The following is a 19,780-nucleotide window of genomic DNA, read 5'->3' as shown; positions in this document are numbered from 1 at the left end:
CCTTCTGCCTGGCCTGAAACACCGCCGTCTGCAGCTTGGAGTTCAAACCAAGATCCTGGTGAACGTAACTTGCATATTCTGCAGAGGTTGCACCCTTCTGCTTTGTGTTGTGAGGTGTGTTATTGAGTCCTGAGGTCTTGTATTTCTCATCACAGTCACAGCTGTCTACCCAGCCCTTCTCCCCAGAGAGAAAGAGAGATGTATTGATCAGACTGACAGTTTTTAACCTTTAATGATTCAGGGACGCTTGACTGCACACACAATCTTTCTCAGCAATGCTTTGCTTCACATCCAAACAGTTCATCCTACAGCTGTGTGCAAAAGTAGTCATTTATATATTAGCTACTAAGTGCCTCCAATGGCAGAGCTGGGGCTACAGAAGCTTGCTTAAGGCAGATACTCAAAGATATTTGGGAAGAGAAAGGCAGGGTGTTTAACTTTGCCTCAAGTAGAGCTCAAATCTCCAAACTCTAAAGTCCACACACATCTGGGCTATCGCTGCCCATACATTTCAGTATTAGTTTTCAAGTTATAAAAGAAATCTGGAATAAAAGTTTTCACTACAAAAACAACTAACTTTAAAATCTGATGTGCCAATTCACAGATTAGAAGCAGAGAACTTTTAAAGCCTCATAGAAGATTCTTGGGGGAGAATATCAGCTCTGTGAGTTTACAGTAAAACACAGAGCAAGTTTACTGATTAATTAAGTGCACAAATGTACTCATATAAGCATAAGGTTTAACAGATTGACTATAATACCCCTTGACTTCAAGAATCTTGGGGTAACAAATACTATCTTAAGTGTGCCTACGCACCAGCACACACTCAAACTGTACTTCTGCATGTGCACACACATTCATCTTTCTATTCACTGTTATCCAACTTTACAGAATTGGTAAATAGACACAAAACGGCCTTTAACCCTCTTTTACAGCAATCTGAGAACAAGTATGACTCAGAAATGAGAGCCTGCGCTTCTGAGCGATCAGATGAATGGAAATGAATGAGGAGAATCCCAAAGTGATTTCCCCCTTCACTTGGACCATCTCCGCTCCGTTTTAATGTAGCTTGACGCAGGAGACACTCTTCTTAACAATCATTATCCATCTGTCAAAAGTAATTATGACTCCAGGACCAAATGCCATCACTCACTATTGAGCTGGTGGGTCTATCATTTTAAGATGAGCTTGTGATGGGAACATTGTACCCCATTTAAATTTAACCACTTCATGGGTCTTGTTCAAACCGGATAGCTAAATATAAAACAAGACCAAGAGCCTACAGCCACACTAGCAGCTCTGTGAGGCTGTACTTGAGCAAAATACTAACCTCAGCATGCTAGCATGCTCACAATGCCAATGCTTACATGCTTATTAATTAGCACAGTTATGGTACTGTTTATCGCCACCATTTGCTAATTACCAAATTTCATGGCAATCCATCCAATAATTGTCAAGACATTTCACTTAAAACCAAAAATGCCAACTTCATGGTGGCACTAGAGGAAAAGTCAGGGGATTCTTCAAAGTCAGTAGTATTCTTGAATGTCTGTACAACATTTTATGGCAATCCATCCAACTGAAATGGTGGACCAACTGACCTGCGTTGCCATCCCTAGAACCACACCGCTAGCATAACGGCCTAGGGACAAATAAGACACATTCTAGCCAGACGAGGTGTAAATGCATCCAACTCTCCAAGATGCATACATTATCTTACTCCTCCCAAGGGTTACTAGGTCAGTAAGTGATCTGTGGAAATAGCAACTAACAGAGTTTGTGCCCTGTAATAACGGCAGCTAAAGTGACACAAATTATCCGTCCTTCTCCTGTCACATTTAAAGCGACAGGAAGAAAGCCCTCCAGTAATTTCAAGACATACAATCATACAGAAGGTATAAAGTGCTGTTGTAGGGATTATCAGATCCCTGATCAGTGCAACTACTGAATCATCTGTATCGGTCAGGGAGCAGGGAGTGGCATGAGTGAGAGCCCATGAAGATGAGCAAAACCACAGTCTATCAATACGACTTATACATGTGTTTGTGATCATTTCTGGATAGTTGTTGGCTAGCTAAACTGTTTTGTTGTAACTAAATTGCTAAACTGGTGTTATTTATCCATTACCAAACACCTTCAGTTGCATTACCACCACCATCTGGACTAGAGTAGGGTCAACCCTGATTTGCATGTAGCCAGATCTTATGTCAGTTTGTTTCCCCTTCAGTCGTGTTTCCGATACCTAACCCCAACCATGGGCAGTGGTATTAAGTTATGTTAAGCATAGGCGTCGAGGAGATTATATAGTGAAGGTCAGGGCTAAGGTTAGGTTCAAGTTAAGGTAAGGGGAAACACAAAACGATGACATAGCGCTGGGAAGACCAAGACAGATCTCGCTAACAGTGACTAAGCTAAAATAAACTGCATCTAGATGAGACACAGGTGTAAATGGTATGTCATTACATTTATGTTTCTGAACACAAAACAGCAAATCAAATACTCTTTAAAAGCCTTATTCTCACTACTTTCGAGTAGTCTTCCATTATGCATCTTGATTTTACTATAGGTCTGGATTTAAGAATAAATGCTTTGCCACTCTAAGTCACAGGCAGCCAGATGCATTAGGAGAGCCTACAGCACAGTCACTCCTGTATATGGAAATGTGTGCCACACTGGATTACGGTGTCTACTAACTGAGGGACTGTAATAGGAATTGGGAGATTAGCCTTTTACCCTGCAAAGAGAATGAGCCATATAGCTCTCTTTTCTCCATCTCTCCTTCCTTTGCTCTCTTTTTCTTGCAAAGACCTGACTCCAATAACACGAAACACAATGCCAGCTGCAGACCGAATTTTCAGAAAGACCCTCACTGGCCTGAAGACTAAGGCATTCAAATTCATGTGACAAGGCACTGAGAGCAGGATTTTACATTTCCCACTGCAGACAAAAATTAGCATAACTGTAATACTGCCTGAGGTCAAATTTCTTGTACTAGAAAATCTGCCCCTAGCAGCGTAATTAAGACACAGTCAGATTTTAGTCCCAGCTGCTGTTTGCCTTTGAATATAACCCGACAGTTACATGCAAAAACAACACACTCACATTCACCCACTTTTGCACGTGTGCGAGTAGACCTTCTGTTTCACCATGTTTCTAGCTTCATACTTCCTTCTTCTCTCCCATTAACACAAACAGCACACAGGAGTCAGACAGGTCACAGACAGCTATTGATGGACTCTGTGAGGGCCCACCAATTGCCCGTGTCCAATCAAAGAGTCCAGCAGCCACCCACCATAAAACCAGATTACTCAGACCGTGACTAAAGGCTTCCCTCTCACCACCAGAGCTGCTGAATGTTCGCAAAGTAGCACAATGCAGTTACTGTACCAGGGTCGGGCAAGTCACATAAGCTGTTGCTAGACATTAATAGATTAATACTTTATCAATGGATACATACACACACACACACACACACACACACACACACACACCTTGAAGCCCTGAAGGTCAGAAGGGCATGTGAGGTTGTGAGGTCTGGATGTTTGCTACCAAGCACACGTAAGCACAGACTTGGAGTTAATAAGATCAATAGTCAAATCCAACCACCACACATTCCTGTCAAAACACAGGGCACAGAGCTCTCTCTTCCTTAATCCAATGCAAGACTATACATCTGCATCAGCTGCATACAGTATCAGTATGAAAAAAATACACTGCATCTCCAAGTGCTCAGATGGCTCCATTAAAAGCATGGTGCATTTGTTACAGATCTGAGATGTAGCATTTCGGTTGGCCTTTATTAAACCAATAGAAGAGAAGTGAAGTGATTCGTTACCTGTTTTCATAACATCTTGGTTAAGCCTTCATGGGCTGAGGAATATTACAACAGCATTGGTCTACATTCCAAAAGACCAAAATGTCACAACACAAAACTGATTTAACGCAGCACTGGGTAGACTGATCAAGCGATCCTCTGCACAGGCATTGAGATGGCTTTGGCAGTATAACATTACCAGTGGATTTTGGAGACTCATTTAAAAGCATGTTTAAGGCATTTACACTACTTGAATTTGTTAGCACAGTTTCTGCATTTACAAAGCCATATTTACAAGCCCTTGGCATAAAACGAATGAAAGCTTGCACATTAATGTCGAGATCATGATATTTTTACAATGCACTGTGTGAAATATGTTACTTTCAGTTGCAATAGCAGCTTCATGTTACATGAGGCAATTTAATGAAGGTTTTATCTGGGGCATTTTTGCTGCTATTTCTACCCTGTAATAACATATGTGGTGTCGAGATTCAAAGTAGGCCACAGTGCAGTACTGTATGCAAAAGTGAGGTTTCTGCTGTGTGGATACAAACAAATAACAGACCTTTGTAGAACATTTTACTACTATTACATACTATTTTAGAGTAAGTTCAGGAGTCTCGTGCGATAATCCTGCAACAAATAATACAATTTTTAAGGTCCAAATTATTTGTTCACAAAAGGTAGTAATTACTGCAGGGCTGTCACATTGTATTATACAAGTGTGTATACGGTTCTGCTTTTAGGTTGTATAATAGATTGCTGTGCTTATGGACTGGAGCTTGCTATTGTATTTCTTGGCTCAATTTGAAATACATATAAGGAAAGCCTGATTTACCAGCAGACTTAAATACAGAAAATGTACTTCAAACAGCATTTTAAGTAGAGCAGGAAAGCCGCACGTCTGCCAGGTGTTCCCAGCAGTCTGGCTGTCTGATAGGACGAGCAGATGTTCTGCAGAGAGTTGGAGCCTCCCATAAAGATGCTCTGCTTGTCTTCATTCAAGCCAAATGGGTGCCATTGGTTTCAATGTTGTGTTCTGGCTAGAGTAATAGTTTCATCTGTCTTGTTTACTTTATGGTCTTGTTGCTGTGGTGTCTGCTCTCCCTATATCTCTATAGATACCCTCTTTCTATTCAGTACATACATGATAACATCCAGATTGGGCAGCGAAAGACAAAAAAATCCTCAACTTTGACCATTCTGAAGGAGAGACTATAGGTGATTTTTAATGGGCTGTCTGTCTTATCCACGAACATTTATTTGATTTGCATCACAACAATAACACTGCAAAACAGCCACTCTAAAATCAATGACACTGCAGCACTCTTCATCCCTGCTCCCACCCTGCTCCACAACAACACCCTCCTTGGCTCGCCTCTATACTGCCTCCTCTTTCTCTCCTTTTATTTTTCTCCCCTCTCCATCGCTCTTGTTCTTCTTTCTCTGGCGATCCCTGTCACAAGAGATTACATCATTTTCCGTGCACGACAGGTACGCAAAAACCAATAAAACATCCCACACTCTGCAGTGTATATCAAGCTGTTCCATGAGTATCTTTTAGTGTGTGGCTGTCATGCCTGTGTGCATATATTTGTGTGTATGTGAGCGGCCGATGGCTATGCATTTAAAACATATCTATCTCTAGGCAGAGCTTAGCTGCTGAGCTTTGATCACAATACAGAGACACCATCTGCCAGCTAACATTTCCCACTCCTCTGCTTTCTATCAGCATTATATTACCTACCACTTTCAAGAAAACTTCAGCTGAGGCACTGAGCTACAACTTTTGTGTTAACACACACACGGTCAGGATGAATCATGAATAAGCATTAAATTCTATAAAATATAAGCTTTCTAAATTAAAACAGACGTGGCTGACCTTTCCTGATATGAGATCTGCTTTTCCCTTGAAGGGACTGCAGAAATCTATTAAAAGCTCCATATTACTCTGTGATTAAAGTTAAAAATGATGGAAAAAGTCATTTCATTTCAAATTCAAAATCAAGTTCCAGCTACAACATTTGGGGAGATTTATATCGAAATCATGACAAAACTAAGCATGTTTTCAAGTCTTTAGAAAAGACTGTTAATATGATTTTAATTCCTGTGGAATTCAAATTTCATATGCTGCTGATATAAAACTGAACATTTCAAAAAAAAAAATCAAATGATGGTGCTCTTGCTGAAAAAAGAGTACACTTTGAAAGAAAATACACTTTGATGTAAAACAGGCCTGCAGAGGACTGTGGGGGAAAAAAGCTGCTCTGCAGAAAGGCTCTGCACTCTGCACACAGCCATTAAATTGTGTCAGAGTATGTTATATTACACCAGTCATAAAGTGTCACATTTTTCTTTTCTTTCTGGACACATCTACACTGAGCAGAGTGTGAAGCATCATGAGTCTACAGACCAGACATTTAACACATTTGTTCAGCCCATGTTAAAAACGGCTCTTCCACTAATTGGGAGGCTGGGTTTTGTAGGGACATAATTTGATTGTCTGGTTGGATTCAAGGTTTCTCACCCTTAAAATTCTACTGCTGAGTAAATGAGTCTAAAGCTGATTTTTATTTGCTATCATTGTTCAGGCAATGCAGTGTTTGACAATATTAAATCCCCATTTAACTTAGGTTTAGCTCATAAATTCTACATTTGTGAAGAAAATGAATCACAAATCATTCCTTGACAGGGAAGGGAAGCTAATTCAGCTTTACTCCTACAATGACTAAAAACCTTCAGAACAGCTGAGCCAATAAAAAAAATACACAGTGACTGTTGAATGTAATAAGTATATACATCTACATTTCCAATATTTCTTCACAATCACACAGGAATGGGCAGCATCAGGGAGACCCAGGGTGCTCACTCCAGTTGTAACACATTGTAATTGGGGTTTCCATGAAATTACACAGAGGTCAATCTCAAAACAAAGCACTATTCTGTCCTGCTTGAATAGATCATAACTAGGGGTGGGCGATATGATCAAAATTAATAACTGCCATAATTATCACACTCTTATCTCTGACTATACAGTACGTTAATATTTACTATCAAGGATCATATGATGGTAAAAATAAACAGTTCATTGCACTGAATCAAATGTTTTCTTTTTAGTATTCAAAAACAAAATGTTTTTAGGTATTTCACATCATGACAGGTTTTGGTAAACTCATTTTCATTTCGCTATAAGAACTGTAAACCACGGTATCTTAACATGTAAACGTAATGCTGACCAAAGCAATGAGTTGATCAAATTGATTTGTTGAGCAATTCATTGAAAATGAATCAACAAAAATTTCGATGGTCGCTTGATCATTTAAGTCATTTTACAAGAAGAAATGCCAAATAGTGGATGGTTCCAGCAGTGATGATGACAAACGTGATGATTTGCTGCGTTTCCCTGTTTTATATCACTAAGTGCATTACCATCCTCCTGTTTTTATGCTTATTTTTAATTTGTGCATTAAAAAAAGTGAGTGGAAACACCTGAGGAGGAAAAGTGCAAATGATTCATGATGTACACAAGAAAATAATCAGCTGATTAATTGATAATGAAAATAACCAAATAACTGCAGCACTAAAGAGTAAGTTTACATTGAAGAATGACAGTAAAGAATTATTGAATCTCCGAGCCCTAAACTGTTACTGCATCTGTTTGACCATTGTTTAGTCCCTTTGTCTTTACACCTCCATGGCCCTTGAGAAGGAATGCATTGGCCACAGTTCATTTCTAGCCAGACACAATGGGTCTGGTGGGTGCGTTGATGGTGGAGACATGGAGGCAGGTGGAGTGATTTCAAGGCAGTGATGGCCTGCATGTAAAGCTTTAACAATGTGATGGTGGTGATGTCATGAGTCACTGTGTAGCTGGGCAAGAGGAGGCGACTGTTGTTACTTCTGTGAGTGGAGGTGACGCTCGTAATTCATCCAGCTACACTGACTCATCAATAAAAAGAAAGACTGAGGGCTTTGGTTGCTGTGTCACAGCCATTTGCTCATCATTCCAACTCACTACCACGCTTGCTGCTGATGCTCTCTGTTACCCTGGCTTGACTTCAGAGTGGAATAATGTCCTCTGTAGGTCTGTGATGAGTGTGTGTACTCATCCACAAACAGATAAATCAAAATAAAGTGAGACTCACAGCCACACTCAGCCAATCCCAACTTCCCCGGAGCTGTCAGCAAAGATTCACAAGCATGCCTGTTGAGTCACATGAAGTGGCATTTTTCACAAAAAATGAGTCACAAGTTGCAAAAGGCCACCGTTCTTCCAATGTATGCCAACATCCTCCCTTGTGGGTCTGTTTTTTCTGACAGTGATTCTGGATGAAAGGCGCTGTCTGCCTGGATGCCTGTGGCCCCAAGACCTGGGTTCACAGAGCAGGCAGCCTCTCTCAAACATCCAGCATGTGTCTTATCGATTTTCAGGCTAACCTGGGTTCATTTCACTGCCACTACTGAATAACTGTTACAAAAACTATAGCCATGTGTAGCAGCATCACTTTATTTGTAACATTTTCATAAAAACTGAATGGTGGGATTTCAGAACTAGCTCAGCTCACAACTCATTAAAAAAAACAAAAATATTTCACCAGATGTATGAACAGGGTATACTCATTTTTACAATTTTACAACAATTGTCAGTTGTTGTGAATATTTGAATTAATTAACCACTTGACATCCACAACCTCTATTTTTTTACTTGACATTTACTATAGAGTGTGTTAAGCACCCTGTTGTGCTGCTGGAACACATTTTGCAGTGTTAACTGACAATCAGGGAAGCTCTAAATATGCAAGAAAGGAACATAAAAAAGGGAAATATGAGTGATCCACTTAGTCATGAGGCATGTGATGAATCTTGCATTTGAAACCTCTTGCATTCATGACAGCTTTTAAACAACATGATTCAGATAAAGGCACAATGAAGCCTTAGTTGACTCAAAAATAATTAAAGTTTAAGGCTAGAATCTAGTGTTATAACCACAAAGAGGATTATTCTGTTTAAAAACCAGTGTTGCACAGAATACAGTTTATGTTGTTGTTGTTGTTTTAATACCACAATGATTCAACTAAACTGAAACAACATTTTTCATGAGGCAACTGCTAAGAGTGTCCCCTGAGAAATATCTGCTTTTTATCCCTTGAAATGAATAGAGATTTCTGGGAGGTGTAATGTTTAAAATAATGCAAACGAATGGTGTCTTTTAGGTGTTGAGCACTAAAAAGTAAAGTGGAATGGGGGGTAAATGCATGGCGGATGAAGGCAAGAAGTTGAGGCTGAGTGATGTTTTATACCCTGAACTTTAATCCCCCCCTCTCCCCCAGCATCTTTGCTTAGCGACACGCACTAATCTGAGATAATAGCTCAATTGCAGACTTCTTAATGATCACTTTGGGCAAGCTGGCTTGGAGACACAGGGCAGTAGGCCAGTAGGGCCAGCGACCAAGCAAACAAACACAAACGCAGCTGCATGCGCACACACACAGGCTGTATCAGAGCATCCTGGGAGAAAATGTCTAGTCACTGTCATGCAGTCAGACTGGAAGCTGATTTGAAACCTGATTAATACCTTATTAACTACTGGACAATAACACACTAACTGCATGTATTGCAATTATTAGTAATGATAAAAGTTACTTTGTTACTTACAGTACCTGTGCTGTGCATCTTGCTTAAAGTTGATTTGACTTCCGTATTTATTTGGTCAGAATTGTAACTACCAAAGAGAAGAAATGTAAGTTATATTTGTTATTTTTTGCAGTGATTGCGCCCCTACGTTGATGTTCTCAAGTGGGTGTTAAAATAACATGAATGAAAAGTAACATCTATTGGGAATCAGAGCTAACGTTGAAGCTTCATGAAGCTAACTAGCTTCAACTTTCCAGAGGAACCTAGTTAGCCTAGCTTGCTAGCTTCCACTACAAACCTAACAGCACAATAGGTGCTCCCAAATGAGTGTTGTTAGGGGACAGACGTCTTAAATCGCTCATGGTACACAAACTGATGCTCTGTGGGTCTGTATCAACAGTCGTAGGCTATACAGGGCTGTGACGTGCATCACAAAAGTTACTTAGCAACACCGGCACTAAAATGTTAGTTAACCACCGCAACAGAACGCTCATCCACAAATATGTCCAATAAAGGTTTTATCCTCTTTGGATAAAAAAAAGGGAAAATGTGCGCAATAGCTGCCTTGATATTCTCACTATGAACACAGACTTTAAGAGCTTCTTGCTCACAGAAATAGGATAGAGGTCAATTTAATTTACTCAATTCATGAATTCAACACATTTTGCCATAAAATGTTTGCTTTATCCAGGCTATTAAAAATTACTACACTAATTAAGGCTCCATCATGATTATGTGAATGTGAGTTAGCAGAACATAAATTGACCACAGACCCAATGGAAAACATGCCTCATTGCGTGGAGAGATAAAGGCATAATCCTTTCCACGCTGTGTACAGTTGTCAACAACCGCGGAGATTATGGAGAGAATTTGATAGGAACACAAACAACTTTCCCGACTCACCCTGCAGGTCAAAATTATTTTTCTTTCCACTTTCTATCACTTCAACTTCACTCGTTTTTATCCCACTCTCTTTGTTGTTCCACATCATCAACAACCCCTCACTTCTCCGCTGTCAAACACATCTCTTCACATAGCACAAACAGAGGCAAAGACTGTGGGGGAAAATACATGCACACAAACCAAGACGTGTTTTCAACACTGATAAGTCATAAACACAACAAGATGATCTCTCTCTTTTCCTGAAACCTCTGTGAAACAAAGCAGAACATCACATGTTGCTGTATTATTCTTCTGCATTTACAAGTAGATCTCAGCAGGTAGCCAGACTGCTTCCTCATGTGTAGTCAGTGGACATTACTTCACATAATTATAAAATATTGCTGTCAACTAGCCTGGCTAGGTAGTGTCCACACAGCTAGGAGAAGAACAACTTGGCTGAGAAATAAAAATAGAGCCATAAGTACTCAACACGTAAAGTTGGGTTTGTGCTCCAGTCACCCGTAAGTGCCAAAGAAAGCAAGCAAGTTTCACTATGAACTCAGGATTTAGTTTTTGTTGGATTCCACTGCTGACATGACAGAGAAAAGAAGAAAAGGTGAAGTCTGATACAGAGATGGCAGCTATATTGTAGATGGTAATCGGGCCAAATTGGCTCCAAATAGGTGTTTAAACAGAGATGCAGGTCACACAAGACATAACTGTAAGTGAGCATTAAGAGGTCTGGAGGACATTTCTGACAGCAAACCATTTTCTCTTTTTGAAAAAAGAAGTTGAAAAAACTAAATGCAGAGGATAAGCAACAGATAAGCAACACAAAGGCAAATCCCATAATGGGAGGCCCACATGCTTTCAGTTACCATTGAATAGATTGATTCTCAGTTTTCTGTCATTGTATCCAAAGCATTACCTGAAGCATTTTAAAAGCAGAAAATAGTAGGATTTCAAAGTTAAAGCCGGTGAGCTATTGTGACTCTTGTCAAGTGATTTAATAGCACTTTGAAAGGCTCTGATGCATGGACATGGATCTCCTCCCAGAAACACAGCAAGAAGCTCTATAGAAAAGCAACAATATGGCTGGAAGCCAAAATTAATCTTAGATTATCTAATCAATTTACAGACTGTACAAGACAGGGGAGGGAAGGGAACATCCAAATACCATACCGTGTACTTGAGACAACAACATAAATAAAAGATACCTGCACGCTGGATTTACACTCATGGTTTTACTCTGCCCTCAACTGGTGTCAGATGTAAGCTGAGCAAAAAGCAGCTGAGGTTTAAACACTGTTGAATAAGTCCTTAAATAAGCAGTAATCAAGGGTGCAGGGATACTTTTGCACTTTTAAAACTTTGTTTGTTGCAGGACTTTGGTTACAACACTGCAGCAGAGGATGCTGCATCCACTGAAAGGCTTTGGAATAAAGAAATTAACAATGACTACAGGAGGTGTGGAGGAGTGCCAGCAGTTTCAAAAGTGAGCTTGCCTCTTAAGAAGCTGTGTGGATTTATTAGGTAAAGGAACACAAGCGAGGAGGCTCAGTTTGTTGCTGATTCGGCATCACAGAGGAAAACAAAAGAACACTTTGAGCTCTACGTGGCAATGTGAAATGCCTCCCTGCAGGTATAGATGTTAAATTCATGAACACGGATTAAATAGATTGTTATCATATCCAAGGATGAGAAGAAAGTCAAGCGGACATGCTGGACTTTGAAGGTAACGCAGATAGATGGAAACTGGGTGATATGTTGCTATAATCAGGATGAGGATTAAACGGCGGCTCCATGTCAGAGTTGGCACAAATCTGACTTTGAGAATTCAAGGCAGAATTCTTTTGTTGCCTCCACTGCTGTCAACTCCAGACGAGGCGAGAGGCAGGGTGGCTTTGCATCTTATCCTCCCCAGAAATGTTATGCAACCAGTAAACAAAATATACTGCTTCTATTATTGTTTATGTGGATCCAACTTTGCAATTCTTTGTCAGAAAAAGTGCAGAGTTCATTGGTATGCATTTGTGTGTGTTTATGTATGTATGCATTTATGCTCACATGCATTTGGTCCATACTTGTGTCCATGCATACTTATGAGTGCAATTATGCATGTATGAATCTATGGGTTCATGCAGTGAGTGACTGGTCAGTGGGGAATAGAGTTTGGGTGATGGGGGATGGTGATGGGAGTGCAGTCTGGGGGTGGACTGGTGGGGGATGGGGTTAACAGGAGCAGGGTGGCGGATGGAGGAGGCTCACGGTGCATAAAGGGTAAGAAACTGCTATGAGCATGTTTTGAGAAGGTTACACCTGTTCTGTGAGGTTCAACTACAAGCGCCTGTCAGGTTAGAAATAAGGTGACACTGGCATGACAAATAAGGAGCTGCGGCAAAGGTTTCTTCCTGTCAGCATATTTCATACCCATGGTCTGTTGCACACATTCAGTCACTGGATTGTTGGGCTTGGCATTGTATTGTAAAATAATATATTGTGAATACAAATAGGATATAAAGTGAGACCATCCATTCAACCACACAGAAACTTAATTTAAAAATGCAACCACTTCATAGTCAACAAGAGACTAACTGTGTAATTCCTGGACAGGATTTGCTGTGTGTACAAGCTAAATCGTTACCGCACTCTCCCCCTGTGCAGCATATGTTGTACAGGTTTACACTTCACTGCACTACACTGTCTGTCCCTCTGTCTTTTAGCCTCCTCAGATGTAGAAATAGAAAAGGAGTTTATAGAAGCGACCCCTGAGAATGACTTTAATAGTAGCACAGTAATTAAATATTACCAGAGCTGCACAGTGTGCCAGAGAACCTCTTCTCCAAATCAAACAGGGTAAAAGTTGAACAACTAATAGCCTTATCCAATCAGTGGTCCAACACTACAGACCAACCAGCCGCATCTGCCTGCCCACGCAGATACAACAAGCCACACGATGAAAGGAAATGGACACCAAGTGAAGGCCACTCTCTAATATAATGGCAAGTAATGCTGGACTGTCATAATCGTCAAATGGTGGGTTGACAGTAGTCTCAGCTTAAAAGGCTTTCAGGAGGAGTGTTTTCACTCAAACATTAAATGTGTCAGAAGCTCTGTCTGATGGAAAACACACAGGGGGTAACAAACCCTTGCTGACAATTTCCTATTTCATAACATAAAAGAAATATGGAGGAAATAAAGCCAGGCAGAGTAATGATTTTTCCAAATATCACGTGTGTGTGTGAAGCAGTGACACATGAATGTTTTAGGGAAAAGATGCTCCAAATGACCGGCTTTCTTTGGCATGCCTGAGGACTCGCCCTGCTGGCTTCAGAGACAGGGTAACAATGGCAACACCTCCAGACGAACGCACAGACGAACCATGAGGTGGTTCTGCACAACAGGTCTGTGTGTGTGGGTGTTTGTGGAAGAAAGAGACAGAAACAAAGACAGCGAGAGGTATGAGGAGAAATACAGAGTATGCATGTATGTATGTATGCATGCATGTGTGGGGAGGTGCAATTAACCCAGACACAAAAGAACATAGCTGCACGGCAAACATGCAGGGCTTGGATTCAGCTTTGGCACAACTTCACTGGTTTCAGCGCAAGCATTCTTCCTAAATATAGGCCACTGGCTCGCAGTCAGAAAGGAAAGTGGAATTCTATTATTTCTGTGCAGAAACAACACATCCAAGATACCTGTCAGAGGTTTGTGCACTAGACCAATGCACCACGCAATCTGCCTCTCAGCTGGACAGCTTTTTTTTTTTTGAAGATGACTGGAAAATGGTTCCACCCAATCAACCCTCATTTTAAAAAAGCATGCTCGTTGAGATTTCTATATATAGATACAGTAGGGATGAAATCATCTGCACAAACTCACATGCCTAATCCCCACTCAAAATATGATTTTATTTGTGCCTCTTTGTAAACTCTGGAAGGTTTTATGTCTCCCTAAAATTAGGCACTTTCATGCACAATGAGCAAATAAGAGAAAAAATAGATAAAATGCTAATAGAATAGCAAATCCACCATGAAAATAATAAGAAATTATGAGAGGGCAGAGATGTAGGGGAGATATGAGTGCATTTTCTGGTTCACAACTGTTAACATTATGAGAAAATAGGCCTACAGCTCATTAAGATAGAGGAGCTTCAAAACACATTCCAGTCATGAACAGACCATTAAGTCAAGCTCTAATGGATAGCTGATGGGAGCAGTTCCAGGTATTGTCTCTTGATGAGATTAATGATATAAATCTAAGTAGTTTTTTAACTTTTGGAACATTTTTTCATGGATACAACACTACTCAGTGGACTATCTAAGATCATAAGAATACAATGAGATGCTTTTATGTTTAAGTGCACATTCCCACACCGTTAATTGTAATGGGTGGGTGGCATTGGGAAGAAAGGGAGGGAAGGGAGGAGATGTGGTGACCTAATATTTTTTTTTTTTTTCATTTTGCATTTTGCTCTATTTGAAACCGGTTATTAAATTCCTATTTACTGTGATAGTTGCACAACCTCATTATCATCACATGTCTTTTTCCCAGTTAACAGTTCCCTTTCATTTCTCCACTGATTTTAACACTTACGACAGTTTTCTTCATCACTGTTGTCTGAGCAGTCGTCATCGTCGTCGCACCTCCAGATGGTCGGTATACACCTTTTGTTGTTGCACTGAAACTGTCCATCCTCACACTCATCCGTTGCTGGAAAAAAAAACAACAACAACAAGAGGGCAGAAGAGCGTCCAGATGGATCAGCAACAAACGGATATAGTGGAGTAGTAACCGCTCGTAGTTCAATTGTCATTTGCAAATGAATGCCTAATTGATATTCAGCATTCATTCAGGTCAATTGGCCGAGGCGCTGGGAGCGTCATGGTCTGTGTTTTCTTTCAGTTGTTGTTCTACTTTTTCCAAGATGGTTAAAAACTGCACGGGGAAAAGAGCAGCAGAAGAGGCCCGTGTCTGCCGGACATAATTCTCCATATGAAGACAAAGATTCAGTCTGGGCTACTATAGCTACTACCCCTGATGCAGTATGGATGCTCACAGCCGGGAAACACATGACAGACACGCAGAGGCTTTCCCCCCACAGTTATTCATTTAACGACCATGCTATCACACATTCAAGTTAAGTAAGTCATATTCTTATGTATTAATGATAGAGAAAAGTATTTATTTTGTCTTTTTCTCTCTTGGTATCAAACGCTCACGCGCGCTGAGTAGGCTACAGGCAGCGCTTCCAGTCTCTCACCTCAGCAGCCCATCACACAACACACACACTCCACGGTTTATATTTTATTTCACTAACGTCTCACACGCAGGAAACCAAGAAAGACACCACTGACCTTCTGAGAAATGAAGCCTCAGGACTAACGAATGAAAAAGTAGCAATGTCCTTATATCCGTCCACATTTCTGAAGGAAGTGAAGGTGCTCATTCACATCCACAAAACAAAGCCCGAAAGCCGCTCTTGATGTAGCGCCGCTGCGACGCTGCTGCCTGCCTCTGCGCTGTGAAGCACCCCCTCCCTCCGCCTCACTGGCTGCCCGGAGCGTGACGACAGCGCGTGGGGCGGGGACAAGAGTACAACAGACTGGAGTACAATGGAATAGAATAGAGTAGTTGGATTTGTGCTCCCTCTCCGTCTAATTAAGATGTTTTCATATTCTATACCGTTCAAGAGCCTGAACATTTATTCTTGACATTGAAAACAGTAGTTGACAAAACGAGGTCCATTTAGTGGGCTAGCTGTTCCGTAGCTTTCGATCAGTAGCCTACAATTACAGCAGTGGTGGAATGTAACTTTAAGTATTTACTCAAGTACTGTGCTTAACTACATATTTGAGGTACTTTACTTGAGTATTTCCATTTTATGCAACTTCTTTTCCACTACATCTCAGAGGCAAATACTGTAACTTTTACTCCACTACATTTGTCTGACAGCTTTAGTTACTGGTTACTTTTCAGATTACAATTTTTCATACCCTTCCTGTCCAGTGAAACCCATGTATCTCCACATTTGATCCTTTTGAATGTGAATGTTAAACTGGAGGATTAAGCCCCCCCTCCCAAAGTTGGATTACCTGGAAAATGAATTCTCACAAAGCTGAAAACAGGGCTGTTTTTCTGAGCTCATGAAAACTTGACTTTTTGGAGATACATGGTTCTCACAGGACAGCGACGCTACAACCATCTGATGATCTTCTGGAATATGATGCATTAAAAGTTGTTAAAATTAGCTCAACCTTAAACTTTACAGAAGTAAAATGCAACATACACATTAATGCAGGAGTAATATTAATCCAAAAACATCATATATAATAGTAAAACACTTTTACTGCACAATGAGCATTTTTACTTAAGTAAGGTTTTGAATGCAGGACTTTTCCTTCTATTGGAGTATTTACAGTATTTTTACTTCAGTAAAGGATATGAATACTTCTTCCTGGATAACAGCAACTAAATGGGCCTGGAATTGATATTTTTGTCAACTAGTGTTTCAACCTCAAAAATAGAATAGAAAAACAAACAGAACTACAACTTTTGTAATTATGCAGGCCACAAATATTACACATAGTAAGTGCTGAGTTATTATGGCCAGGTGGGTCACTATGGGAGAGAACATGTGCTGAGCTGATTTGACCCACGTATTTACTAAAAATAACTCAATAAGACACAACTTCAATTCAATAAGAAACATTTCTGTGTATAAACTACCCTGACATTGTGATATTCTTTGTCTCATTTAATTCACTACTAAAATTATATGAAATATAAATATATATATTACACTGTAGTTTGGTGATTGCAAAACCCATATCATACATAGTAACACAATACACAAAGAGCTACCCAGAAATGTCTGGATTAATTGAAGGCCCTATCTACACAGGTGTCACCAAACTAACTACTAACAATGATAAAGGTGTAGTTTGTCCCACCAGGTGCAAAGGGTGCAACAAAACTAACAGGAGATTGAGGGAGCTGTCAATCAAGCACAGTTTGTAAACTCCACACAGTTTTAAGGAAGGTCCAGGTCTTTTCACAGCAGGCATTTTGACTTGTCGCAGTAAGAAAAGCACAGGCGTTTCTAATAACATTAATGGTGGCTCCATTCAGTGACAGTGAGCCAGAATGCACAGTACCAAGACCCTGAAAGAGAAGCAGCTAAATGGAATTCAGCCATCATTAAAAGCTGTGTGGGGAATTTGTTGGATGGGTATATTTAAGACTATTTAAAACACAGCCCCCACCATAGAGTACCTTTCAATGACACAACCTGTGATAATGGTGAAGACCTGAAGCAACTTCCTGTCATCTCTCACACAAAATGATGAAAACAACAACAGTCATTTTAAAGATTTAATAGCTAGCAATCCTCTAATCCCTATCCAAGCAACACATGCAGGTTTTCCTTAACCACATGTATGGACAAAATAATCTTGCAACACATTAGTTCTGCAGTAAAAACCTGTTTGGTGTAATCCAAGCCTGTTTTCTCTCTGTTGTGCTCATAATATGGGTGTAATATTGGGTTTTTTTTAAAAGTAACAAACATAATTTTCTATTTTTTGGCATCGCCTTGACAGATATGGGATAGTTAGAATGACTGCCTTGTGGAAAATGTAGACTGAAAAACAAAAATACCTTACGCATTTTTTGCTCAAATGTTTTTTGTTCCTGCCTACCCCACTAGCTAGCTTGTACTGCTTTATATAAAATATCCTGTGAGGTGTCTTTTATTCAGTGTTCTTGAGGCTCTATTGTGAACACTATCATTTAGTCCACCATCTCCATGAAAACAAGACAAATATTCCTTTAATATTTCTGTTGTGCTGTCTTTGTTTGTATTCCTGTGGATATGCAGTATTCTCTTGGCAGTACTGCAAATATCTTTGATAGTAATGGAGAAAACTAGCTAGCTAACAACAGTGTACCAATTAGCGTTAGCTGGAAAACGTTGTTTGTAGTAGGCTATGGGAGGTTAATCACTCTGTTGTCATTATTCGGTAAATACGTAAGTTACATCAGCTTACCATTACAAAGGTAACACTGTCAAAGCCCTTTAGTCCATTTTGAACAGCAAAGAACCAACGAGTTGTGGGGGCTGTCTTCTGGTCCTGGCTAGAGACATGGCTAACAGCTGGAAAAATAAAACAATTAAACAAATGCATTTTGACACAGCATTAAAACAGACAACCCAGTTTCTGTGTGTGTGTGTGTGTGGGAGAGAGAGTGAGTGAGAAAAACAGAGAGAGGGGTCCTTGGCTTGTCCATGTCACACCCACTGAGCCAGTGAAATCAATTTCAGAGCATGACGGACATGTAATAGTGGTACAGTGGTGGGGACTAGCAGGAACAGATAGGAGGGGATCAGGAGGTCAAGCAATTTTGTGTCCATGTGGTGTTTTTGTGTTCAGGGAGTAATTTAGAAAACCTTTATTAAGTAGCTAGCTAGAAGCCTTCTCAGGAAGTGACAGTGGATCCACAGAGGCAACACATTTTAAAATCTTTCAAAAATGTAAACAAGAGAAAGAAAGAATGTCTGAGGCAGAGGGAGGGGAAAGATGTGGGACAACATGGCTTCAGTGAGGCAGAAACTACTAGCGCTCTGGGCTCCACCTGTTTCAGCATCTGCAAAAGTCTCTTGTACAGTACTCTATCCTGTTCAACAACCCCATTATTAATATACCCCCTAAGCAACAATGTGATGTGATTCTCATTTATATGCAAATTATGCGAATGCTTAGGTGAACCGCAGGCTATACGGTTTCTCAGAGGCATCAGCAACAGGAAAAGGCCCCCTGTACCTCTTTCATTAACCAAACTGCAGCATTATTGCTCTTACTAAACACAATGAGGTAATACTCGTCTGCAGATAAAAGTGCATCAGTAGTATTTACAAGGTCTAGTGGCTCCCAGCCAGAGCAAACGAGGCTGTCTTTCAAATCTAGGCCACGACCATTGCTGACAGCATAATCAGTCATTTTAATGGAGATAAGCTGAAGGATAACTTAATCCCCCTCCAACCTCAACATATAGCAAAAACACAAACAGACACCAGCACACACATGCACATATTTGCACAAACAATTGTATTCACTGTCACTGTGTATAATGTCATGGCACTGAGGAAAAAAATCTTGATATTAGGGGCCTGTTGTCATGGTTGCACAGCAACCATCCAGCAAGAATGAGGCAGCAGGAGCAGAAGGAAAGGGAAAAAAACACAGTGGTTGTTGAACAGGTGTTCAAATCTGTTACAGCAATTATTGTCTGAAAATCAGTATGTTAGCACTATCAGTCAATGGGATATTAGCTCGCTCCGTAACAAATTCTGATTTTGAGCTGTGACCAGGGTGTTTAGCTGTACAGGAAAATATCCCAACACAAACAGCTGCCAAATTTTCTGAAAAAATCCATGTCTTCAAGATA

General features: G+C 40.3%; 1 protein-coding gene across 3 annotated transcripts in view; it reads right to left on the bottom strand.

The window, feature by feature from the left end:
• LOC122887550 (low-density lipoprotein receptor-related protein 8-like) overlaps positions 1–15,892 on the bottom strand; it is a 77,246-nt gene extending 61,354 nt beyond the window's left edge. For 2 of the 3 annotated variants that reach the window (XM_044220869.1, XM_044220868.1), the window contains exons 1-2: positions 15,691–15,892; positions 14,930–15,046 (exon numbers count right to left, since the gene is read on the bottom strand). In XM_044220869.1, coding sequence (XP_044076804.1) covers positions 14,930–15,046; positions 15,691–15,757 — 184 coding nt within the window. In that variant the 5' untranslated portion in view covers positions 15,758–15,892. The remainder of the gene's footprint in view (positions 1–14,929; positions 15,047–15,690) is intronic. The other variant, XM_044220867.1, reaches the window with a different exon arrangement.
• Positions 15,893–19,780: the final 3,888 nt, after the last annotated feature.

Source organism: Siniperca chuatsi, linkage group LG13 (genome assembly GCF_020085105.1).
Source record: "Siniperca chuatsi isolate FFG_IHB_CAS linkage group LG13, ASM2008510v1, whole genome shotgun sequence".
In the NCBI taxonomy this organism is placed as follows: Eukaryota; Metazoa; Chordata; class Actinopteri; order Centrarchiformes; family Sinipercidae; genus Siniperca; species Siniperca chuatsi.
Note: the sequence above shows the minus strand (reverse complement) of the source record. Positions and strands in the feature narration are given on the sequence as shown.